Source organism: Schistocerca cancellata, chromosome 12, assembly GCF_023864275.1.
Source record: "Schistocerca cancellata isolate TAMUIC-IGC-003103 chromosome 12, iqSchCanc2.1, whole genome shotgun sequence".
Lineage (NCBI taxonomy): Eukaryota > Metazoa > Arthropoda > Insecta > Orthoptera > Acrididae > Schistocerca > Schistocerca cancellata.
In genome coordinates, this window is record NC_064637.1 from 121,331,022 (window position 1) to 121,358,343 (window position 27,322).

At 41.0% G+C, this 27,322-nt stretch overlaps 1 protein-coding gene across 4 annotated transcripts in view; it reads left to right on the top strand.

Annotated features, from left to right (window-relative positions):
- The window catches only part of LOC126109883 (V-type proton ATPase 116 kDa subunit a 1), a 117,696-nt gene that overhangs the window by 16,787 nt on the left and 73,587 nt on the right, over nt 1–27,322 (top strand). For 2 of the 4 annotated variants that reach the window (XM_049914968.1, XM_049914966.1), the window contains exon 3: nt 7,648–7,776. In XM_049914968.1, the coding sequence (XP_049770925.1) occupies nt 7,648–7,776 (129 nt within the window). Of the gene's footprint in view, nt 1–7,647; nt 7,777–20,618; nt 20,747–27,322 lie in introns of all 4 variants that reach the window. The other 2 variants (XM_049914965.1, XM_049914967.1) reach the window with 2 other exon arrangements.

Consider the following 27,322-nt stretch of genomic DNA (forward strand, 5'->3'; position numbering starts at 1 on the left):
ATGTACTCACTTACATTAAATTCTTTCATCACTTTATTTCGAGTCCAAGAATCTGGAGCCAAGGTCAGAATCTGGATTTTTCTAGACCTCCCAACAGATGAAATCTTCTCTTTCATAAGAGAAATCATTACATCAAAATCCTTTGCTTTCTCAACCACACTTTTATCTTCTTCGTCATCATCAGAACTCGGTGCATCATATTTTAATGCTTTTGAAACCGCCTTTTTTGCAGTCTTTTCAATACTGCTAACCTTCCTTTTAAAATAAGACCCTTTACTTTGTTCTGACAAGCCATGAAGCTTTATCGGTGTTAAACCTAAATAATCAAGAGCAATGTTTGTTTGTACGAGGGATTCATTTCTGGATTCCAATGATCCTAATTCAACCATGACTTCATCATCTGTTTCACTTTCATTGACTTCAACTCTTAATTTTTCCTCACAAAAGTTACGGCATGTTGAGCAAAGCTTTTGTCCAGGTTTTATGCTAATATTTTTTGACAGTAATTGTTTAGAAATATCCAAGCCAACACTTCTCAACGATTTTTTGATGGGCTTTTTGTGTTTTTTAGTGGTTCTACACATGTTGTTTGATACTTTTCAAAAACATTTAAAAAGTAGTAGCTGTGGTGTGAACATATATTCTTAAATTCACACAGATTAATTCCAGATCGTAAGTGGATAAAATCTTTTTCTTCCTCACTCAATTCTGATACCGGTTGTAACTTTTTTGAAGGTGTGTAGGTTGTTTGGAAACAGTCAGATTTTTTAAATAACCCTACACTACAGGTTTGAATATCTGACATACTGATTTCACTTTTGGTCTGATTACTGTTCTGGTTACTTTTATAGGATATTGGAAAAGAATCTCTGTAAACTAAGCAACCGTACTTACTGAGAGTTCGAATAAACTTAATAAAATACTATCCAAGCACTATTTAACACTGTAATAATTTTTTACTTCAAAACACAGGAGTAACAATACAAAATCCAAGTGTACATTGTTACTCCAAGAAGACAAACTTATTTTCGGTGTCTAAGTCACTTGGCATTTTTTATTTTTAAAATATAATTATTATTATTTTAAAAATTAGATAACTATTAAACAGGTTAAAAAGCCAACATAATTTTTCTTTTATCTAATAGCCTATAAAATTAAGAGTATTTTAAAACAAATTTGAGCTTTCTATCAGGTCTGAGACTCTAGATATTGCAGTTTTTGTAAAACTAAACATCCGTTAGCTAAAAAAATAAAATAAAAAACTTATAAATTTTTTTCATTTGGAAGAATTTAATATATCTTTATGGTAATTTTTTTTAACATTTAGATATAATATACAAACTTATTCCAAAATTTCATACTGATATCTTGAGTATTCTTTAATATACAAATTTTTTTAGTTGTGAGGACACGTTTAAGTTCCAATTTCCAACTGCTGAAACAAAGCCAAATCTAAAAACTTTAAAAATTTATAAAAAAAAACTATAAGAGATAGAGCAAAAAAATTTTACAAGTGCTTTCAGGATGATAAAAGAAGTAATTGTACCAAGTTTCATCAAAATCTGACATGGTTGGTGTCAAGGCCTGGGTGACTTGACGTGGAATGACCCTTCTGTGTCCTCCACCCAATTGCTTTTAGAGTGGAGGTTTTAATGTGTTGCAGAGTGGCTGGCTTCTCCTTTTTCTCCTCATGGTCAGCCAGCCATGGTAATCTGCTGTCTTGTTTTAATCTCTTCTACATGTTTCTTGCGTCTGTCATTTTCTTGTCCGATTTTGTCCATTTCAGTGTTTGTTGCCGTTCTATCATTATTGTGGTTTTATCCTTTCTTCCATCTGTGTTTGTGCCAACCTCTGATGGTTGTCTGGGATCAAGATCCATTCCCAAATTCCCGGCCTGACAGTAGCAGACAGTCATCGTGGACCCTATTGCTATCTCCAGCACCTTGGGCCGTCATTTCAGGACATTTCGAGCTCTTCCCACTATGACCCTGCCTTTCTCCATCGGAAACAAGTGGATTAGGCTCAGGCAATATCCTTCTCTTCTCCGAATCGTGAGTGCTACAATGCCCCCTTTACTATAAGGGAGCTGGATCATGATGAGTTCATCCCGATCCTCCGCCCCAAGCCCAGACGTCGTCCACATTCAGATGTTGCAGCACCTTTCTCTTGCAGGCAAGCATTTTCTGCTTAACACATACCGCATCTGTGCAGAGGGCACATTTCCTGGACATTGGCATGAAGATATTGTCGTGTCCATACCTAAGCCCAGTAGGGACAAAAGCCTTCCTTGTAGCTACTGCCCCACCTCTCTCGCCAGCTGCGTTTGCAAGGTGATGGAACGTATGATTCTTGCCTTGCTGATGTGGTGGCTCGAGTCTCTCAATTTAATGACGAATGCACAATGTGGATTTCGAGCACAGCTTTCTGCAGTTGACCATCTTGTTACTTTGTCCACCCATGTCATGAATGGTTTACTGCGGAAATCCCAGACTGTGGCTGTGGTTTTTGATTTGGAGAAGGCCTACCTGCTGGAGAAATGGTATCCTCCGTACTCTTTACATGTGGGGCTTCCGTGACTGCCTGCCCTGTCTCTTTCAGGAATGTTTGAAAGACAGAGTTGTCAAGTTGTGTGTTGGTTTTGCCTTGTTGGACACCTTTATCTAGGAAAACGGTGTGCTTCAGGGTTCCGTCCTGAGTGTTGTCCTATTTGCTATAATTAATCCTATAATGGCCTGTCTCCTGCTGGTCAACCCCGGCGCCCTTTTTGTTGACTATTTTGCCATCTATTGCAGTTCTCAATGGACCTGTCTCATTGAGCAGTGATTTGATCATTTTTACTCCTGGAGCCTCGATAATGGCTTTCGCTTTTCCACTCACGAAACCGTCTGCATGAATTCCTGGTAATGCAATTGGTTTCTCCCCCCCATCTTTACATCTTGGGCCTGTTGCCCTTTCGTTAATTGGAACTATGGAATTTCTGGGGCTCATGCTTGATGGGAACACTCTTGGTCCTCTCATGTGTCTTGCCTGGCAGCCCACTGTATGCGGTTCCTCAGTGTCCTACATGTCCTCAGTGGTACTTCCTGAGGTGCCAATTGAACCACCCTCCTCCATTTGTACCAGTCCCTTGCCCGTTCGAAACTCGACTATGGGTGATTTGTTTATGCATCTGCACATCCATCCCTCTTATGCCGTCTTAACACTATCCATGAACGTGGCATTCATTTGGTCACAGGCACCTTTTACACTAGCCCAGTTGAGTGTCTGTGTGCTGAAGCTGCTGAAGTACCACTGTCGCACTGCCGCGACTTCCTCCTCAGCAAGTATGCATACTGTTTCTGCCACGCGTGGCCACCTATTCTGTGCCGCCTCCTTTGGTGTTTTCTTTGTTCACCAATATGGGGCGCTTCCCTCTTCTCTGTTACCTCCTGGAGTCCACTTTCGGCACTTGCTACAGTGGCTTATCTTCACAATACGTGTGGCTTTCCCGGTGGGTGTGACCTGTTCACCACCTCGGTTTTGTGAAGTGGCCCATGTTAATGTTAGCCTTCATTCACTTCCTGAGGGCACTACTCCAACCTCACTCTTATCGCCTTCAGTTTCATGACCTTCACGCTTGTACCTTTGTGTACACTGATGGCTCTTGGACTGGCCGTGGGGGTCGGGTGTGCCTTTGTCATTGGCATCCATGTCTTTTGATATCTGCTTCCGACACACTTCTCAGTATTTACAGTTTAGCTCTTTGCCCTATATCAGGCCACGGAGTACATCCAGTGTCACAACCTTTTCAATTGTCCTCTGCTGAGACTCGCTCAGTACCCTTCAAAGTCTACATGCGCTGTACACAGTCCATTCCTTAGTGTAGCAGCTCCAGGAAAACTGTCACTTGCTCACTCTTGGTGGAACCAGTGTGATGCTTCTGTGGGTTCCTGCCAGGAAATGAGGCTGCTGACACTGCTGCCAAGGCTGCAGTGCTTGTACCTCAGTCTGCTAGTTCCTATATTGCCTTCGATGATCTCTGTGTTGCCGTCTCTCAGAAGGTGGTGTTCCTTTGGCATCGCCAATGGTTCTCCCTTCACGGGAATAAGCTCTGGCTTATTAAGCCTCTCCCAGCGGCTTGGGCGGCCCCCTCTTGACCCTCCTGCTGGGAGGAGGTCATTTTAACTAGGCTGTGTATTGGGCACTGCCGTTTTAGCCATCATCATTTGATAAGTGGCACTCCCCTACCACCTTGTGCACATTGCGCACAACTTTTAACTGTCTGCCACTTCCCTACAGAATGTACATTTTTACCTGTTTACATTCCCACCTAGGTTTGTCCTCTGAGTTATTGGTTGTTTTAGTAAATGACGTGTGGACTGTCAACCACGTTTTACTTTTCATGTGCCAAAACAATATGGCGAATTCCATTTAATTATTAGTTCTGGACCTCTGTTTCTATTGGTGTCTTTGGTAGCCCTTTCTCCACGTCCCTGTTTTTAGCTGCCGTCTATCGTGTTGGTTGGGATTCACTTTGTCATTTTTTAACTCCTCTCTGTCTGTGTGTTTTGACTTGTGTGCATATGACTCTAGTCCCTTTTTTGTGCCCTGAAGTAAAACAAAACCAAATTTAAGCCATCACGAATTGCTCTCTTCACAGCCAAATGCGTTTCACTCAGCATCTATCTGCAGCACTATGTTATTTACAGTAATCTCTGTTTCTTTAGAAGTGTCTTTACAGTGACAATATACCATGGGGGCCCATCCATTATAAACTTTCTACTACATACATACCAGTCCATTCTTTTAAACTTGAGCCATATTTCCTCTACATGCTCCTGCCCTGTGCTGGAAGTTTCAAATTCCTCAATGAGATGTGATACTACTGATTTTTTTATCTAGTTTACTGAACTTGCATATCTTTCTGCTTGATTTAGTTGCCCCTTGTACTTTGTTGGTAGTTTTTGGAGAAGGCGAGATGCCTTACCATGCCCACCACTTACAAAACTGTAATTTTCACAATTAATTGTTGGATGATTAAAGTCTACACCAATGATTACAATGTGATTGGGGAACTTATGTACAAGTGAACTGAGGTTTTACCTAAAGTTCTTGATTACATCAAGAGATGAGCTGGTGGACCAGTTATCATTTTTTGTCCACCCCTGATACTGAGTCTTGTCCAATCAATCTCACATGCAGCTTCAATGTCTATCTTGGTGGATTTGAGTTTGTCTGCTGTGACAAATACAGCACCTCCACTTCCCATTTGCGTATCCTTTTGATATGCATTTAAATTTGCCCCAAAAATCTGTGCTATCAATTTCAGATTGCAACCAGCTTTCTGTACCTAGTATTATGTGAATTTCACTGATTTTTAGGAGTGCTTCAACTCTGGCACTTCATAGTGAATGCTTTGGCAGTTTACCATAGGATTTTAATACTCTCATTTGTGGAGGCCATTTTATTCGATCTCAAACTGATAATCTGGGTTTCCTACAGCTATCGTTATCTGAGTTGGATGGAGAGTTGCCTAATTTAAAAAACGCCTGTGTGTGGTGCACACCTGGCACATTTAGGGGGACCGTATAGGTATCAGCTCTATGCTGCAAGTCCAGGAAGTCACAGCCTAGCTTGCCACAGAACTGTCACAGTCTCTGGTTCAGCCCTTCCACTTAACTTGGAACCAAAGGGTCACGATCAGTCCTGGGAACAGTGCTGTAAATTGTGAGCTTCATTGAAACTCCATGTGCAAGGCAGGTCTTCTCATCCTTCTCTGCCAGTCCCTGGAATGATAAAAGTATGATCTCGAAGCCGGGAGAATGGGCATCTTTTTTTTTTCCAACGTGTGCTACAATTTCCTGTTGGTTGCAACCTGTTATCTCAGTGGCTGCTGGAATAGCGTCTTCAATATTTCGAAATTAGGCCCCCAGGCACAAATACTGAGTGCAAGTGCACCTGGTGTCTTTTCCTGTCCTTGCTGCCATTTCCCTAAGGGGTACCATCATTTGCTGTATGTTTGAACTGCCGACATTTAATAGACCCCTTGCTTCCTCTTCACACCAGACAAAATAAATTGCCCCAAAACAGGTGAAGTCAGTCTCACTGGCACCGTTTGTGATAGAGAGCACCTCAAGCTTATTGGTTAGAGGGGTCAGTACAATGCCTTGAGTCCTCCCTGGTCCCTGTCCACTCTGCACAGGATGTCTAAATCTATGATCGACACGGCATTTGCAGTCAGGTGGACGAGTAATGACAGATCAGGTACCTCTGGTACCATTATCACAGGTATAAGACTCTCGGGAGATCTTCCAACACACTGATTCGCTGCAGCTGCCAACTTTCTTTGAAAGTTATTTTGATAATTCTCGATGATATTTCTGCATATGGTTTCATATGGTTTAGCAGTAAACAAGTTAAAATCTTATAAGCTGAGTTAACTAGGGATATTCACACTGTGTGTGTGTGTGTGTGTGTGTGTGTGTGTGTGTGTGTGTGTGTGTCTCTCTGTGTCTGGTGATACAAACATGTATGCAGTGCGTCTCCAGCGTGTTTTAGTATTTAAGTGGGAATTTCATCATTCCCAGCTGCATTGTCAATTTTTAGGTTGTTTGCTACTTTCTGCCACCTCTTGGTTCAGGAATTTGGTCATTAGCAGGACTGTTGCTTTAATTTGTAATGAAGAAAATAGGAGAGTGCCAGTCTGTCGTTAAGGTCACCTTGTGAGAGGCACACGTGGAAATTTTCACAACATTAGAAATGTAGCAGCAAAAGAGTTATTGAAGTAAACAAAATATTGTTTCTCAGGCAGGGTAGAAGGATAGGTTGCAGAAGTTTAAAAAGGGATGGCAGATTTCTTCCTCCTGAGGTAGGACCAGTTAATCACAAAAACCAGTGTGAGCTATAGTGACACAAAAGAAAATTTAATTGCTTGAAAGTAATCAGGGTAATTAAGAATAACTTAGTGATTTGAGGGAAAATTACACGGTGGACTTTTCCTGAATTTTCATAGCCAAGCAGAATTGGAAATGGATAAATGAGGGGTGAAATTGCCCAGTGTGGGGTCAAGTTTTACAGAAAATGGTTTAAATGTATGGAATTAATTGAGATAACTAAGAAAAACTTAATTAACAATTTGAGACAAAATTGAAATATTTCACAAACAGCTGCAAGTGTCAAAAAATCCACCTCTTTGAGGTGTAGCTCTTTTACAGTGGTGTGATAGTTAACTGTCAGTAAAGAAAACTCAAATGTCAAATGCTTTGTGAAATGATGGGTCCAGAAGTAACAATTTAGATCAGAGAAACATATGTCATGCCTTTGAATGATGCTCAAAATCGTGTTCAGTGAATAAGGTGCTGATTGAAAATTTAAAATCCAATATGTAACTCAGAATCTTAGTTTTAAAGATTATTATAATCTGGTGGATTATGTAGAATATGCAGTTTCATTTGTTCTGCTTAATTTGTATGGAGACTGTGCAGTCTCATTCATTGCACATGATTTTGAGCTTCATTCAAAGGCACTTTAAATGTTTCTTTAATAATAAACTGCTTATCCTTATTACTGCTGCTGTCAGTGTTTGAGGACTTTCATATTTCAATTCAGTGTGTTTCTTTTGAAACTATGTTGTTTGAAGACACTTTAATAGTTTTTACCACATTTCAGGCAACATTTGAAAAGCTGGAGAATGAGCTGAGTGAAGTGAATCAGAATGCAGAGGCTCTGAAGCGGAACTTCCTTGAACTCACAGAATTGAAACACATCTTGAGGAAGACACAAGTGTTCTTCGATGAGGTAAAATGCAATTTTTGATGTTTTCATTCCTTATACTTTCAAAAAATAAACCTTATTTCCATGGCCAGAACATTTTTAAATTTTCAAAAGTCTGCATAATTTATGTTTCATGTTTGAGGATATTCGGGTCACTATACTCAGATAAGTTGAAAATGGTGTTGTTCCAGACATATAAGATAGTATTTTTAGTTTAGGACTTCTCAAGTTATTGGGTGCTGAAAATGGGTAATTTTGGATGGTTTAATATAAGAATGGGACATGCCATATGTTTTGCAGACTGTGAAATTGAGGGATTATGTAATGATAGGGCTTGGCTTAAAGTGGTGAGTCTTTCTTGTTGTTGACAAATATGGCTGCATGCAGCTAAGTATGCTAGAGCTTACTTGAGGCATGTTAATAATGTTACATTAGAAGTTCCCAGAAATTCTTAAATTTTATCAGATAAGTGTTCGGGAGTGAGAGATAAAGCAGTAAGGATTATGCATCTCGACAGATTCTGGGATTACAGGGATTAGGCAGTCAACATTGACACTAACATTTTCACAAAGATTATACTGTCATTTTGTAATGAAAGCTTCTTTCATTTGATCTTGGATCACATGGTGTTATATTGTGGTAAACAAAGAACAAAGGGCTAAGCTTAAAGGTTTTAAATAACTTTGATAGTAAATATTCGAATGACAGCTGACAAACACAGCAGTATTTTGCTTTAAATTCTGTAAAATAGGGTCAGTTATCGAATACTGTAAAGACAAACAGTAATTTCAATTTACGTCTTATGCAGGAATATTCAGTAACATTTAATATTCTGTCAATTTGTACTGAGGTTTTTATCACAGGTCTATGCCACTTCAGTAATAAATCATTTTTTTTACTTGTTGTTCTATTAATTGAATTTGTGTAACTTAATTCCTGTTTGTGTAAAGGATTCTTCAAATAACAAAATATTGCATGACACCTTATTTGAATACTAACACTTCAGTGTCTTTTGTGACTGATGAATTTAACTGGGTGAGAAATAAAGTTTGTCTTGTTCAGTTGAGTGTTGCAGCAGATAAGGTTTGTGCTGTGATTGTTTCATTAATTGAAGGATGTTGAAGACCCTATTCTGATGTTTATTTGATAGAAATTTAGTTATACAAAAATGTTAAGCCCTTCAAATCCAGAAGGGGTATTCTATGGAAATCCTTATCTGCTGCAACTGCTGGCCGTATATTTGATAAAGATCTCAATTACAGGTGTGTTATGTTTTAACAAATTGCCTGGCAGATAACCCATTGTAGCGAGATAAGCTGTTACCCCAGAACGTCTCAGTATTGCGTGGTGACTTAAGAATTTTTTCTATAATCTTGTAGAGTCCAAACGTGGAACTCACTCATAATACAGTGATCCAGCTCACATCACAGCCCTGTTCTGTATTGTGTGTTGTCGTTTTAGTGAATGTCGCAGTTCGATCCATGTATTGAAAAGCATTCATGGTATTTGGAAATGGAGTATGTCCACTTTGCATTTGTACAACCTAGTTTTATATTTGAGACTGCCAGCACAGAGTTCATTAGAGAGCAGAGATAGACGTAAAGAATTTATCAGTTTTTGGGATATTTGACAACCTGGAAATATATTAATTCCTAATTTTTGTGTACATTTTACTTTTTGATGAATGCCTCAAAGCTGAAAATTTCGAAGGAAGGATGAACTCTGGTGCTGACAGTGTCTTCTGTACTTAATGTTCAGAGTGCTTGCATATACGTTGTTTAACTCCTTCTTTTGTAAAGTTGACTACTGTGGAATATCGGTGCAGATTGTAGTGCAGTATTAAAATACTCACCCTTTATGTATGTATGTATGTATGTATGTTGTCTGTACTCTATGTAGGCAAAATAGATTTTTATGTTGCTGATGTGTGTGATGACCAAAATGAATGTTTGGGGAATCAGTGGTATTTATAGAAAAGTAGTCAGTAAATATTTAGGTATTGTGGATTGCAGTATTTTTAGAAGTATTGATAATTTGGAACGGAGAAAACATTGTTGCCATTGACACACAGTATTCTCATTGTCTGTAAGACATACAGTGTTCCCAATATCTGTATATGATTCAAGAAACCCGAAGATACAGTGACTTGCAGAAGGAAGGCAAAGTAGAAAATATTAGGTGATGGCTTACAGAAAAAAAGCAAAAATCAACAAAACAGTGCCGGTATAATTTTTTCAGAAATGTGAACAGTTTGTAATTTATTCTCTTCAGATATTTCAATTTTTTTGACGCCTTTAAAGGTTTAAAGGATAGATTTTTTGTTGATATTATCAGTGCTGAGCACTGTGTAACTTGCAGCACTAGAGATGAATAACTTCACCACAAACCTTCTAACCAGCATAGTGATTGCTTGAGACATAAAGCAAATAATTCTGATCCAAAACAGTTAGCGATTATTTCAGTAGCATGCCCCATCTGAATGAATTTGTATTTACTGTTGCTAAAACTTTCCCAATATTATTCTCACATTGTATGTTGTGTTTTTCTCTAAATGAGGATAAAGTATGTTGTTGTGGTCTTCAGTTTGAAGACTGGTTTTATGCAGCTCTCCACACTACTCCATCGTGAATGAGCTTCGTCATCTCTGAATAACTACTGCAGTCTACAATCTTTTTGAATCTGCTTACTGTGTTCATCTCTTGGTCCTCCTCGATTTTTCATCTCCCCCTCCCCCAACTCTTCCCCTTACAATACTAAATTGGTGATCTCTTTGTCTCAGAATGTGTTCTGTCAACTGATCCCTTCTTCTATTTGGGTTGCACCACAAATTTCTTGCCTTCTCAGTTCTATTCAGTTCTTCCTGATTTATTATGTGATTGACCCATCTAATTTTCAGCATACTTCTGTAGCACTATATTTCGATAGCCTCTATTCTCTTCTTGTGTAAACTGTTTGTCTGTTTTACTTATGTACATGGGTACACTCCAGACAGATAACTTCAGAAAACAGTTCCTCACACTTAAATCTATATTCAATGTTAAAAAATTTCTCTTCTTTAGAAATCCTTTTCTTGCCATTGCCTGTCTACATTTTATGTCCTCTACTGCAGCCATCATTGGTTATTTTGCTGCCCAAATAGCAAAACTCATCAACTACTTTGTCACATTTCCTAATATGATTCCCTTAGCATCGCTTGATTTAATTCAAATACATACCATTATCCTTGTTTTCTTGTTTATAATTTTTTTATCTGCCTTTGAAGACACTGTCCATCCACTCGAGTGCTCTTCCAAATCATTTGCTGTATCTGACAGAATTGCAATCAGCAATCGTCTGTTTTTATTTCTTGTCCCCCAAATTCTTTCTTTGGTTTCTTTTACTGCTTGTTCAGTGTGCATATTGAATAAAATTGGTGACAGGCTGCCTCTGTCTCACTCCCTTTCAACCACTGCTGTTGTAAATAGCCTCTTGCTCCCTGTATTGTCCCCCTGCTACCTTTAGAATTGAGAGTGTCCCAGTCAGCATTGTCAAAACCTTTCTCTAAGTCTACAAATGCTATAAATGTAGGTTTGCTTTTCCTTAACCAATCTTCTAAGATAAGTTGGAGGCTCAGTATTGCCTCATGTGGTCCTATATTTCTCTGGAATCCAAACTGATCTTCCCCGAGGTCTGCTTATGCCAGTTTTTCCATTCTTCTTCTGTAAAGAATTCATTAGTATTTTGTAACCATGACTTGATAAACTGTAGTTTGCTAATTTTCACACCTGTCAGCAACTGTGTTTTTTGGAATTGGAATTACTACATTCTTCTTGAAGTCTGAGGGTATTTTGCCTGTCTCCTACATTTTGCACACCACATGGAAAAGTTTTGTAATGGGTGGCTCTCCCAACACTATTAGTAATTCTGATGGAATATCCTCTACTCCTGGGGCCTTGTTTCGATTTAGATCTTTTAGAGCATTGTCAAATTCTTTTTGCAGTACCATATCTCCCATATCATCTTCATCTATGTCCACTTCCCTTTCTATAGTATAATATTGCTTTCAAGTCATCTCCCTTGTATAGACCTTCCGTATACTCCTTTCAGCTTTCCCTTTATTGCTTGGGGCTGTTTTACCGTATGAGCTCTGAGCTCTTGATGTTCATACAGCTGTTTGTCCTTTCCCCAAAGGCCTCTTTAATTTTCTGTAGATGGTATCTATCTTTCCCTTAGTGTAATATGCTTCTAAACCCTTACACATGTCCTCAAGCCATTCCTGCTTAGCCGTATTGCACTTCCTGTCCGTCTCATTTTTTTAGACGTTTGTATTCCCTTTTGCCTGCCTGATTTTCAGCATTTTAAAATTTTCTCCTTTCATCAGTTAATCCAACATTTCTTGCGTTATCAAAGGATTTGTACTAGGCTTTGTCTTTTTACTTGTGTGAACCTCTGCTGCCTTCACTATTTCATTGCTAAAAGCTATCCATTTGTCTTCTACAGTATTCCTTTCCCCTATTCTAGTCAACCATTCCATAATGCTCACTCTGAAGCTCTCAACCTATGGTTCTTTCAACTTATCCAGGTCTCATCTCCTTAATTTTCTACCTTTTTGCGGTTTCTTCAGTTTTAATATACTGTTCATAACCAATAAATTGTCGTCAGTCCACTTCTACCCTGAAAATGTCTTAGAATTTAAAATCTGGTTCCTAAAACTCTGTTATATAATCAGTCTGAAACCCTCTGGTGTCTCCAGGTCTCTTCCATATATTCAGCCTTCTCTTATGATTCTTAAACCAAGTGTTAGTTATGATGAAATTATGCTCTGTGCAAAATTCTACCAGGTGCGTTCCTCTTTGATTCCTTTTCCCCATGCATATTCACTTACTATTTTTCCTTCTCTTCATTTTCCTACCATCAAATTTGTCCCCCCATCACAATTAAATTTTCACCTTCTTTACCTGTCTGAATAATTTTTCGTTTCATCATATATATCTTCAATCTCTTCATCTGTGGAGCTTGTTGGCATACAAACTTGTGTTACTGTGGTAACCGAGGGCTTCATGTCTATCTTAGTTACGATAATGCATTCTTTGTGCTGGTCATAGGAGCTAAACCGCATTGTTATTTTGTTATTCATTATTAAATGCACTCCTTCATGACCCCTGTTGGACTTTGTATTTATAATCCTGTAATCACCTGACCAGAAGTCCTGTTCCTCCTGCGACTGAACTTCACTATATCCAGCTGCAACCTATTAATTTCCCCTTTTATATGTTCTAACCTACCTGCCCGATCTGTAGCATGCCAGGTTTGTTTCTCCTGATGACAACATCTTCCTGAGAAGTACCACCCATACGTCTGAAAGGAGCACTATTTTACCTCTGGAATATTTTAACCAGGAGGACACCATCATCATTTAACCATACAATAGAGCTGCATGTCTCCAGGAAAAATTGTGGCTGTAATTTTCCCTTATTTTCAGCCATTCACAGTACCAGAACAGCAAGGCCTTTCTGGGTAAAGTTACAAAGCCAGATCAGTCAATCATCCAGACTGTTGCCACTGCAACTACTGAAAAGGCTGCTGCCCCTGTTCAGGAACCACAAGTTCCTCTCAACATGCAACCCTCTGTTGTGGTTGTACTGATGGTGTGGCTATCGGTATCACTGGGGCAAGCAAACCACCCCACTGACAGCAAGATCCATGGTTCATAAAACTCCACAGGGCTATTAGGCCTGCTATCAGTGGATTAACCTTATTGTTGATTCATTTATGAAAGTCTCCTCACATGCTTGCTAAAGCCATATCTTTTGCTAGATGAATTTTCAGTTTTTATGCTCCATAATGCATAGTCAATCCCTGCTAGTTTTCGTAAAGATAAGGTCTCAGGCTGCCATTCTGGTTTACTCTATTCTAAAGTCGTTCAATATATGACACAATTTACCCCCTTATGAATTTTTTAAAAAGCTTTTACATTGTCAGTAAGTTTAGTGAAATTTTCCTCATAAGCCTTTTGTCCTCTATTTGTCTTTAGAATTTGCTATAGTAATTTAAAGCAGAAGTAAAATAAATTTGTCCCTCTTTTTCCCCTCCAACTTCCATTTGGGAGTAAGTACATTTATTACGATTTTATAAGTGCTTAGTCACAAAATAAATAAAACAAATTATGGTAGTTTTCACTGCACAGCTTTTTTAAAGTTAGAAAATAGCTGGTGATTCATATAAGATTGACTGGCACTATGCACCAGTGTTGCACATTGTCACATAACTTTATGGGTCTCACTAGATGTTGATTGCCATGTAGGTTTTGAAATGCATGTATCTAGTAACAAATCTGCGGGTTTAAAAGTGAAGTAATGTTGTTTGAAACTTGTTTATCACACTATGGTTTGTTACATTTTGAGGTAGTGGTTCTTCTCACAGGCAGTTAACTTCGTTGTGATATATTTTCTGTTGCACATTAAGTCTTAATGAAGAGTACAGACAACACTGGAACGAGGTTAGATGGATTTGGGGAGGAGAACAGAAACATAGTGTAATTGCATGCCAGTTTTAAAAAATATTACAGTTTTTTTAGTTACCTTTCTTAATTTATTTTATGCTGTAATAACTGAGATGAGTCTGTGCCAACAAACTCATAGCATTTCGAAATAGTTTCCCTGTAGCCTTTGGCATGTGCACTGCAAACCACTGCTTTGATCAGTGGAACTTTCTAAACTAAATAAGGTTCTTGTAATAAGTAGCTCATTAGAAAACGTGCCTTTGTTTGTTTTTTAATGCATGAGGGAGTTTTAGGTAATTGGTATAATGTTGGTGTGGAAAGAGTAATTTCAGGGGATAAGAGGAGATTTTTTCTGTATCAGATGTAACAGATGTACAGCATGCTGCAGGAGATGTTGAACCATTTGATATTTATTTCACAGTTCTAGCGAAGCAACATATTTGTAAACACCAGTAAATGTGTAGTGGTTCCTGGAGAGTTCTCTAGGACTCGGTTCAGAGCAGTTGATTAAATGTCAGACATGGGACCACTGACTGCTCAACAGAAAGCCAGAAAGTAGAAGCAAGAGAGTATGGATTATTACACAGAGATATTTCTGTCAACGTTTTAACGCAAGATGCGTTGCTGCCGAAAAAAATCTGCAAGTTGTATCAGCAATTTGAAAACAATGGGAAATGTGTGTCTCAAATCTGATCACAAGAAAATGTGGAAGCTGTGAGAACCACAGCTGAACTTGCAATAACCTGTATCTCTGTACAGCAAATTCTTCATCCAGACTTCATTTATAAATACTAACAAAGAGATAGAGGGGCTGGCCAGTACTTACCTCAGCTCAGTACAGCCGATAGATACACATAAAACAGAACCGAAAATTTACGTTCCTATCTTTCGGAACAAATGTTCCTTCATCGGGGTGGAGAGAGGGGAAAGAAAGGGAAGAAGGGAAAGGAGATTCAGTTACTCACAACCCAGGTTATGAAGCATAACCTGGGTTGTGAGTAACTGAATCTTCTTTCCCTTTCTTTCCCCTCTCTCCTCCCCGATGAAGGAACATTTGTTCCGAAAGATAGGAACGTAAATTTTCGGTTCTGTTTTATGTGTATCTATCGGCTGTACTGAGCTGAGGTAAGTACTGGCCAGCCCCTCTATCTCTTTGTTAGTATTTGTTTCACATCTTTATATGAGATTTTCCATTAATCATTTAGACTTCATTTATACATACAGTGTATGTACATATATATATACAGTGCTCCATACTCTTCTTGATCAGCAGGAAGAAGACAGGTGTAACTTTGCTGCTTGAGTAATTCAGGGGGGAGGAGGATTCATGCACATTGTCTGGTTCTCTGACAAAGCATACATCCACGCTAATGGCATAGTCAATAAATAAAATGTCAGCTTTTGGCCTACTGAACATCCAGTGACCTTTCATGATATAGACAATTGCAGTTAAAGAGCATCTGGGCTGTCATTCAAGCCACAGATTAGACACCCATTTTTAATGGGATAGACAAACATAGGTCTCCATAAAGATTGTGTTTCTACACAAAGACTCATTAAATCAAGATCTTCCACACAGGTCACACAATTGTATAAAGATACGTTGGGAACGGTAACAGAAGCACAAGTAAAATCGAACAACGGAAAATCCAGGGTGGAATGTATAAGTAATTGTTTTGTGTAGGTGGACTTCCACTTACAGCATTTTTGCATTTTTATTTAGGAAACTGAGAATCTGCTGAATGATCTGAGCTTCTGAAAGCAGATTTCGGTCACCTTTCCTGTGTCACAATGTCTTGTGCCACTTGTTAAGATTTTTGTGTCTGTTTATCTTTAATTTCCAAATAATATCTTTTAGAGTACTGGGAAATGTGAAAGAATAGTTGCTGTGTAGGCAGACCTCTCTCTCAGCAACGTATGCATGTGCTGACAGATGTAAAGCCACAAAAGATAGATGTAGGTGATCACACCAACATCTTTCCCTGGTGTCCCTTATTAGATTCAGTGTAGCAGTCTTGTTTTAACTGTGTGCACTACGTGGCTTATTACAGATGACAGTGCATCTCACTTGTCAGCAATGTACTCATGTTTTAACTGTGTATCAAACACAACATCCCCTTGTACAGTCATGTATTTTAACACCATTGATTTTTCCTCATGGAAATTTAATTTCATAGAAATTGTACTTCATAAAAAAATGTGGGGCATCTGAACTTGACTTTTAACTTCAATTTGTGCAGTTGTAAGGTTCTTTATTGGCTCAGTTATTGTACATGATACAAACATGGATATGTTAGAATACTGCTATGTGACTGTTGGAAGAGAATTGCAAGCCTTTTTTCAATCAGTGTGCTTGCAGCCTCAAAGTTCTGCTTTCTGTTATCTTCACACACTGTGCCATTGTACTGTGATGGATGTGCAGTTGTACTCTTTTAGTACATACATCCCACATTAAAGCACTAACTGCAAACAGATGGGACAAATTATTAAATTATTGCCATTAGGTGGGACAAGTACCAAAGTCACCTGACACTTGGTTTGTGGTGTGGCAGTCTGAGTGTGAAATCTGCACCCACTCTACAGGTGAGATGATGTTGCGAGAGGTGTGCCATATATTTGCGTCTTTGCTATGATAGACCTCATCCAACAAAAATAAACTAAATTCATTCTTGTTGTCTCATATACTAAATTCAGTATCGTACTCCAGTGGGTCTAACAAAGGCGTGTTAGGGCCACTCTGCCCTCTTTGAATTTCGTCATACTTGATGAGATATCGATGTCGGTGCCTGTAAATCAATTTCCTGAAGCAGTAAGATGCAGTGCTCTGAAACACGATGAAAAAGCTGTGTTTGATGATTTCTGAGATGCATTACAAAACACCTTAAATTTATTAACGTAATTGCCAGTAGCTGACAGTGTAACACAAAAGTATCGTAAAGTTGCTGTTCTGGACGTTTGCTAGCAGTAATATTTTTTGCTTTTTTTAAACTCTGTATTTGCAACAAATGGAAATGTCAAATAACAAATATTGAATAATAATTTTTTAATAAAAATCTTTCTTTGATTACTAATCTCATGAAAATGCAAGAATTCGCAGTAAATTAAAATTTGGCACAAAAATGTGAAAAATCAAATAAAAAACAAAACACATTATTTCTGGAAATCACAGTATTATTGATGAGTGTAACTTATCATTTAAAAAGTAAGGCATTTTGCATGTCTGTATCAAACATAAATTTATTATCAAACAGCCACTAATTAAAAATACAAAGGTATTACTTTGGAATGCAAAACTTAACAATGAAACTGTCACAGTGTGTATCACTGTCAAGTAACACAGCTCAATGAAAATTATACCTTGCATAAAATCAACTGATACGATGTAGTACAGACGGTAACTGAAAGAAATACACAGTGAGCCAAACAGAAATGACACTTCTAATTAGACTGTAATTACACTGTAGTCACTGAGATTCATAGTGGCCCCTGCACATTACAAAAGGAAGGACATGGTTGTTAATAGGGCATGTGATCACCACAGAACTCAATGCATGCTGTGCAATGTGCTCCCATGCTGGCCACAAAATTGGTAAGGAGATTTTGGGGTAGGGCGTTCCATTCACCAGCACAGTTTACTGCCGGATGGTTGTTCGTGCATGTGGACGTGCAGTAATAGGTCTCCCTAATGCATGCCACATGTGCTCAGTGGGATTTAAGTTAGGGGGGGGGGGGGTTTGGTGGTTAAGGGCAGGCCAGTCCATTCACCAAATATTATATCATTCCAAGCCTGTGTTTTTTCCAGGTCACACACTGTCACCCAAAAAATGCAAGTCAGCCCTGAATTCATCCCTGAACACACACATGTGGGGAAGTGTGCAGTGTCAGAATTACATTGACTGTTGGGTGTACCGTGCTGAAATATTTGGAGGCCAGCATGCCCAGAAACATTATGCTTCTCCACACCGTAACAACCAGATCACCAAATGTGTCATGTTTGATAATGTGCATGGGTGCATTACGTGTTCACTCATCTCACCATATGAGGGTACATCCAGAATCACTACTCGGACTGAATCCGAGAAGAGCACATGACACCACCCGTTGTTGGTTCAGGTCCTATTGTCTTGGTATCATCACAAATACTGCTGCTGATGCTCTCGCGTCAGTGGAACACAATGTGCTGGTGATCGAGCAGAGAGACTGTTCCCATGCAGTCACCGTGTCACTGTGGATTGTGAGATTGCTTGCCTTGCAGTCCTGTTAAATGTGGTTGCAGCTGAACATGCCGTTTGACTTGAGTCCCTTCCTGCCTGTTGTAGAATATAGTGGTAATCTGCTGCTTTAGTTGACTGTGGGCAACCACCTCTTCTTCAGGCAGTGCCTTTGGTTTAGAACTCTCCCCATGCACATGAAAGAAAGCTGTGAACAATACCAAATTTCTGAGCTACACCTTTCTCTCTCTCTCTCTCTCTCTCTCTCTCTCTCTCTCTCTCTCTCTAACTTTGGGGGGCTAGCACCACTTGTCAATATAGTCCTGCTGACAACACACCATATTACATCAAGCTTCCCTTGCACGACTGCAAGGCCTGTGGCAACATGCTCACACATGCTCATTACTTTCCTCCTAGTTGTTAATATGTAACATTACTTTATCATGCCCTTAAGTTCTACAGAGAAGCATATTTGTATTAAAAATTAATATTTGGTATTTATCAATAAACATTACATTTTTTTAATACGTATGGAATTTATAAAAAAGTAAAAAAAATTGCCAGTAGTAATATCTGAACCATTGAGTTTACAGTTACTAGGCTTTCACTCTATGCTATGGGCTACTGACAATTATACAAATTAGCTTGATGTTTAGTACCAAACATAGGTCAGAAATCTGCAAAGGCAATTTTTTAAAGGTCTCTCTTCCCCACCAATGCAACTTCTTCAGGAAACTGATACCTGGGCAATGACCTTACACTACTAAAAGAAGAAAATCAAAGAAGGCCTGTCAATCCTATCCTGTGTAAGGATAGGGAAACTTATGCTGCTCTGTGGTTTGCCGTGATTTTTTCCTCGATATGCTTGCTAAGTGAATTCAGTGCCTATGAAAGAGGTGCAGACATTCCTGATTGCAGTAGGTGCAGCATATTTGAGCTTATAACTCATCTACTTAAGACTCTGATGGTGATGCAGTGTACCCACTGCACGCACCTAATAAAGAAAGCACTCCAGAACATTTGGGCACCCTCTTTCACTTATATCACCTTGTAAAGATGATGATATTCCCCTGCATACCAGAGCATGTGCAGATCGGAGCAATCAGTTGGCAGTTGCAGCAGCCAAAGAGCTGAAGCACTGGGATGGTGTAGGTGTTTTTGTGCGCTCATAAACGGCCCGATGCCTCGGACTGTAGGTGAGTAGTTATCTTGACTTTCGTGCTAGCATGTTAAGAAAAGGTGTCTGGTGAAGCACAGCAGGGATGTAAACAGATCTAGATTGGTAGAGCACCATCTGCAGTAAAGCAGGAAAGCAGTGTTGAATCTGCGTAGCATAAATGAAAACTTAACTTCAGCCCACAAAACTGCTCAGCAAGTTCAAACTCTTTAAATGCTTTTGTTGTTGTGTATCCCTTTTTCTGCAAGTTGTGGATAAATCAATAATTTTAAATTACTCTTTAGAAGAAATTCTATAGAACTGGATGCAAAATTTGCTACAAAACACTGAATGTTTCATGATGTCACTGTACTGTTCATGGTTTTGAGTTACACTGCAAGGAGAAAGTATATATATCAGGGAGTAATGTATAATTGCACTGAGCAAGATAAGGCATTATTTTCTATGTAGTAGGCTATTTTAATTTCATTGTAGCATATGTAAAAGTAACATAGTGAGGACAACAAAGGTCTTTCTGCTGAAAGAAGTGCCAGTAGCAGTTGTAATTCATAATTTTTTGAAACTTTTATAAGAATAATTCTTTTTCAGTTCCCAGCACACGCACATTGTGTTGTATGTTTGTATGTAGAGCAACTTGTGACCTTGTTCTGTCTTGTTTCAAAATTGGATTGACTGAATCTGTTGTGCATGTGATCCTCATATTGTGTAGAATAAAAAAAATCCCTTATATTCCTAAGATACACTCCTGCACGAGACCAGGATTGTCCTGCACGCTAAATATTATTTGTGACCGTACTCCCCGTATATTTTCTTTGCTGACGGCTCTCTACCACTCGCTTGTGCTCTGCATGTGAGTTGTTTGGACTCCCACCTCCCCGAACCGCCACTGCCGCCTCCCCCGAATCCTGACGATGGATTCGCCCTAGGTCTGTCGCCACTGCGTCAGGCGGCAGGCGAATAGAGGGTGAACGCTACGCTCGCAGGGTTGTGTTGCCAGGCTGATCAGAGCTACCAACCCACCTACCTTGCGTACCCGCAGATGGCTGACCCGAGTCGCGAGGAAGAGCAGGTCACACTTCTGGGGGAAGAAGGGCTTCGGGCCGGCGGACAAGCTCTCAAACTCGGGTAACTACATTAGCAGTCCTCTGGTCACACACACACACACACACACACACACACACACACACACACACACACACACAAAATATGAATATATTATTTCCTCTCGGCCTGTCTTTAAAGTACAGCAATGCCTTGGCTTTTGTCGATGATCTGCCTAAAACTAACTAGTAAAATCTGTAGTGTGAAACTGAGTCAGTTGGTTTCATATGAATAATTGTAAATTGTAAAGAGTTCAGTCCATATTGCAAAGATTTTTTAAAATGTTTTCTAATGTAACAATTTTTGGCTTTACAATGTTGGCTTTCGTGGCCAGTGGTCACTTCACTCAAAACTTCTGTGCCAGGAGGCTGTGGTCATCTCTGACTGTAGGATGCATCCCCAGAGATAAAAATCAACTTCAACAGACTCAAAAGACCCCTTAATTTATAGAACTGTATAGAGGGCACAACCATTCTCCACGTGACACTGAATGTATAATTCTCTGGCTGGTGTCATCATTCATGATTAAAAGGACTCGAACATTCTGTTGGTGCAAATTGGCCTCCCAATTTTATTTAACTTAACACTCTCTTTTCTGTTAGAGGGGCTAATAAACAGGTAAAATCTCCAAGGATGTTAGGGTACATCATTTTTGTTTTCCACTATCTGTGGACACCACCAGATCCTGAAGATGATCCCTGCAGAGGAATTGAAAAGTCAATTGAGAAAAATAAATTGATGAAAATAACACAGTTGCAGTAACTGTGGCCACAAAATCCTGCAGACTTGCGTAAAAGGGCTGATAAAATTTGTGAGTAGATTTATGTACGAGATAAGCTGAATCACATACAGTGGCTTTCAAGAAAAAGTAGTTACACCACTGAGGAGGTGAAGCACTCCCTCCAAAGTGAGAAAGCCAAGACTAATGAATGACAAAGGCTGCCAACTGGGACAGTTTTCCTGCCTTTTAATAACAGGTTTACACATTGCATTGTCAGAAGTTTTGCTATGTACCACGTTTTTGACCCACTGAGAAAGAAAGTGTTACTGAGAACAGCGAAAGATCCACTGCATACACTAGTGAAACCTGGGGTATGTAAAAGGAACTGCTGCCTTGTCCATAGTGACAAATCAGTTGTAACGGAACATGTTTTTCGAGGTACGAACCACGAAATAAAGTTCTGTGTGACTGATGTCACTAGCTGTGGACACCACTAGATCCTGAAAATCATCCCAGCAGAGGGATAGAAATGTCAATCAAGAAGAAGAAATTGAAGATGAAAATAACACAGCCTAACATCCCAAGAGATTTTACCTGTGGGAACAATGGCCACAAAATTCTGCAGACTTGCATAAAAGGGCAGATAAAATTCTGTGAGATAAGACAGCGCATTATAATGTACACGTGTATAGGGAAGCAATAGAGATTTACAAACACCAAGGTAGTTTTAACAGAAAAGAATCAGAGGTTAAGTTGAATAAAATATGAATGCTGACTTTGCACAAACATAATGACAAGTGTTTTTAATCTTTTAATCAAAGACAGTTATACCAGCCAGAGTCAATTGTGTATTCAGCTTCTTGTAACAAATGGTAATGCCCTCTATAAAGCTCAATAAATGTGGGGGTGGCTTGAGACTTCAATGTGATCTCTGAAGATGTTACCGATCGAGCTGGTGCAGTGGTTAGCACACTGGACTTCCTTTTGGGAGGATGATGGTTCAAACTCATGTCTGGCCATCATGATTTAGGTTTTCCGTGTATTTCCTAGGCAAATGCCAGGATGATTCCTTTTAAATGGCACGGATGACTTTCTTCCCAATCCTTTCCTAATCTGATAGGACCGATGACCTTGCTGTTTGGTCCTCTCACCCAAATCAACCAGTCAACAAAAGATGTCTCTGGCAGTCATGCAGGAAAGATTAAAGGTTGTGGAATAGTTTTATATATCAGCCATGACCTCTGAGCCCTGAAGTTTTACCTGCTGTGTTTTTGTCTTGTTTGCCACCATCAGTTCTTCAGGACGTCGAACATGAGATAAGACGCATCTAATCACAGGTCCGTGCATACTTACCGACCATGGGCTGTCAACCTAAGCCTAGCATTGAGATATGTTGCGTCAGATAGTTGGTGCCATGATGATTGGATCAAACAAACTGAAGCTAATCATGTGTGAAGTATTAAAAATATATATTTGCTGTCTAGACCAAACTGATAAAAAGTGACAGAATTACAGCTGCCTCTGCCGTAGACTTGGTCTCATTTTGACAATGTAAAAGATTTTGTTCTAGCTCATGCAGAATACACACCAAAAACATGTTTTATCAGACAGTAAATTTAGTATTTAATCATGTTGGAGTTTCAAGCTCTGTGTCCATGACTACACAGAATAAAATTAACAGGGTCTGCTTTTTAGCCAAACACAGTTATAAGTTCGTGCTTGCCCAAAAGTGTATCATCAGTTGTTCCATCCTCAGTGGGTTATATTTACTTTCTTGTTGATTACATTTAGCTGTTCTGTGACAGACTACACATTTCAGCCACAGATCTCTAATGGAGAATGCCATTGTTGGTGAGTGGTCCTGTTATTAATCTTGAAAGATTAGATTTTTAGACTTCTTGATTTGTATTAATGTGCCTTCTTCAATCTTTGCAATATTTTTCCTCGTACTCTTCCACAGTTTTCTGCTATTTGCATTTGCCTATTTCACTGTACTATGTACCCCCCATGAGGCTCGCCACTCTTTGGCGGGTTCGTGCTTGGCTATCATGGGCCTCCAATTGTCCTATGTATCTTGATAAGTGGGCTGTCCAGGAGATTCGGATGAAGGAAAAAGTGCCTACCCGGTTGCACGCAAGTTGCTGGCTAATTGGAAATCTTGTACCTACAGTACACTACCTCTTAATCTATGAAGGATGTGGCCGCAGACATGCGACCTCAAATTTAGCACTGCGGTTGTGAAATTGCAGTGTGTCCTGGTAGCATCCTCATTTCATCCTTCAGCTGTGCAGCATGCCACTAAACTTTCACCTCGTGGGCCAAAGTCACAAGCTACACAACCGGCAGGACAGAAAGAGTACTCTTGGAAGACTTCATACTTCTCTCCAGCCAACCTACATCTGAGTGTTCGTCTCCTAACTGGACAGGCTCAAAGAAGTCAAACAAAGGCAAACGGTCTTCTCCTTCACCAACTCTAAGATCCCCTTTGACAGTGTTGCCATGGGATACCCTTGCCCGGCTGACCTACATGTCACCAATGTCCACTTCCAACCATTTTGCTGCACTGGACCCGGCAGACCGATATAGAAGAATGTTGACATGCCTGTAGACCTCGTGGAGCAGGATCCTCCTGCCTCTGTGGCCTGTAGCAGTGAGTCTTCGAAGGCTGGCACTCGGCAGCTGCCAAGGCGACACCCTTCATTTTTTCCTCGTCATGACTCTTCTCCAATGGAAAGTTTGTGATATTTGATCCAACAAAGAGGATATACGGCTGCTCTTAGCATCAGTGTCCTCGTATTTCCTGCCTTCAGGAAACAAAATTGCATGCTCATGATTGCTTTGAGCTCTCGCATTTCTTACCAGTTCCATTTTGTAAAGTCGGCATTCCATCTCACGGGCAGTCATGCTGCTCGTATGGAATGACGTTCATAGTCAACCTATCTCCCTGACTGCCCGCCTTCAAGCTGTTGTAGTTCGCCTTTTCCCTTTGTACCGTTTACATCCCTCCGTCATTTGATGTCACCAGGGCAGCTACTTCACCCTTTTCTGCTACTCAGTGCCTTTGATTTGCACCATCTGCCTTGGGTTTCTCCCAGAACCTGTTGGAGATGTGCCCTCTTGGCTGACCACCTTAATCAACTTAACCTTTCCTCTTAACACAGGAGCACCCACGTTCCTTTCAGTCTCCATGTACACTTATTCCCATTTGGACTTATCCTTCGTACTGCCCAGGTTGCACTTTGTCTCGATTGGTCCATTCTCTCTGACTCATCGAGCGACCATTTCCCATGTGCGATGCATTTGCTGACTCCTATCCCACCTACGTGCATACCCAAATCGCAGCTTCCTAATGCTGACTGGAGGCTTTATTCCTCCCTGGCAACCTTTGACGAACAACATTTCCCCAGTTGTGATGACCATGTGGAGTATCTTAAAATGTTATCCTTACTGCTGCAGAATGTTCAGTTCTTCGCACTTGCTCTTTACCTCACCATGTCCTGGTCTTTTGGTGGACTGAGGCATGCCATGACACAATTAGCACACGGAGACGTGCTCTCCATGTTTTAAACTATCATCCTGCGGTGGCAAACTGCATTCATTATAAACAGATGTATGCATAGTGTCGTCACATTCTTTGGGATAGCAAAAAAGCTAGCTGCATTTCATTCACTAGTGCTTTTTACTGTTTCACACCCTCTTCCATCGTTTGGACCAACCTCTGACTGCTCTCTGGGCCCAACATCCATTACCCAATTTCCGGCTGACAGTAGGAGAAGATGTCATCGTAGATCCTGTTGCTATCTCCAATGCCTTCGGCCACCATTTTGCGGAGATTTTGAGCTACTCTCACTGTCACCCTGGCTGCCTCCATCGGAAACGAGCGGAGGAGGCTCGAGCAATACCCTTCTCTTCTCTGAATAATGAATGCTACAATGCTGCCTTTAGTATGAAGGAGCTAGACCATGCTCTCACTTCATCCTGATTCTTTGCCCAAGGGCCAGATGATATTCACATTCAGATGGTGCAGCACCTTTCTATTGTCGGCAAGCACTTTCTGCTTAATATGTACAACCACATCTGCCCCCCTGCGGGTCCGGGGTAAGAATAGGCCCGAGGTATTCCTGCCTGTCGTAAGAGGCGACTAAAAGGAGTTTCAACCATTTCGGCCTTCCGTGTGATGGTCCCTCTTGGGGTTTGACCTCCATTTTTCAAAATTCTACAGAAGTACGAGCCTTTTGGGGAAGGACGCCTTATATGGTGTATCACTGGTCCTCAGTGCACTAAGACCTTGGTACTCAGCATTGTAACGGCGTTGTAACCACACCCACTATTCCTCACATTGGGCCTAAACACCTGATGGGTTGCACAAGTTACGCCCATAGTGCGTCCCCATCTGCACCTACGATCATGATGGACTTTCCATGGCACCTGAAATCTAGCACGGTAGCCAGCCCGTTGTGGTGGGGTCGTCATGTACCCTCTAGGTTGTAGCCCTCTGACAACACAGGGATCGTACTGCCGATACCTGAGCTGCACCCTCCCCACGTCGGCCAAGGAGTAGATGCCCGTCTCCTTGGGGCATCAGGACTCCCGGCAACGGTCATCCTGCCAGGTGGCCCTTGCTGAGGCTGGGTGGCACCCATGGGGAGGGCCCCTGGTCGGAGTGGGTGGTATCGGGGCAGACGTTTCGCAGATGAAACGTCAACATGTATCGGGTCGCTCTGCGGCCGAGTCTTTTAAAAAGAAAGGTACTGTCTCTGGTTCTGGTTCTCCTGCCCTTTCCCCCTTGGCCACTCCCTGGGAGGAAGGACAGGCCCGCCTGCTTGGGGCGAAGTACTTCCCCCGCTATTTAGTCTGTTCTCGGACCGATGGGGGGGATGTTCGCCACCTCCAAGCCCATGTTCTTTGTCCAGCACATAGAGGACATCTTCGGGGAAATCGAGGCTCTCAGTAAAGTGCGTTCGGGGTCCGTTCTTATAAAAACCACCTCCGCCACACAGTCGGCGGCGCTCCAGGCGTGCAACCGACTAGGGGACATCCCAGTGTCTGTTGTCCCGTATCGGGCACTGAATAGGTCGCAGGGGGTTATTTTTCATTGGGACCTCCTGCTGCAATCTGATGAGGAGTTCAGGGCCAACCTGGAGCGCCGAGGCGTGCATTTCGTCCGGCGAGTTCAGCGCGGCCGCAAAGACTGTCGCATCGACACAGGAGCCTTTATGCTCGCCTTCGAGGGGGACGTTCTCCCGGAGAAGGTAAAGGTGATGTGCTACCGGTGCGACGTGCGACCTTACGTCCCACCTCCTATACGCTGCTTTTGGTGTTTGCGCTTTGGGCACATGTCGTCACGGTGTGAGGCTGAGCCCCTTTGTGGCGATGGCGGACGTCCTCTTCGTGAGGAACATACATGCACCTCACCACCTCAGTGCGTCAATTGTCCTGGCATCCACTCGCCTAGATCTTTAGACTGCCCCGCGTATCAGAAGAAGAAGATTCAAGAATTAAAAACTTTGGATCATCTCTCTTATTCTGAGGCCAGGAAGAAGTATGACTGCCTCCACCCCGTACTGTTGACAACTTCGTTTGCCTCAGTCGTGTCCACTCCTTCCACAGGATCCTCACCCCTATCCTGTCCCCCCCCTCCACCTCCTCACCCCATCTGGGGTCTATGCCTCCGCCTCCCAAGTCCCTCCCTTCCCAATCCTCCTCCCTCGCGGCCCCTGCCCCCTCTGCCCTGGGGGCCACCCTTCCTCCTCCTCCCCCTCCACCACCTGAGAAGCGATCCTCTTCTCAGGCGTCCATCGGGGAAATGTTCCGGACCCCGGCTTCCGAGGTCCGGCATTCCAAAACGGACCCTGCGCGTGAGGACCTTCTTCGGGTCC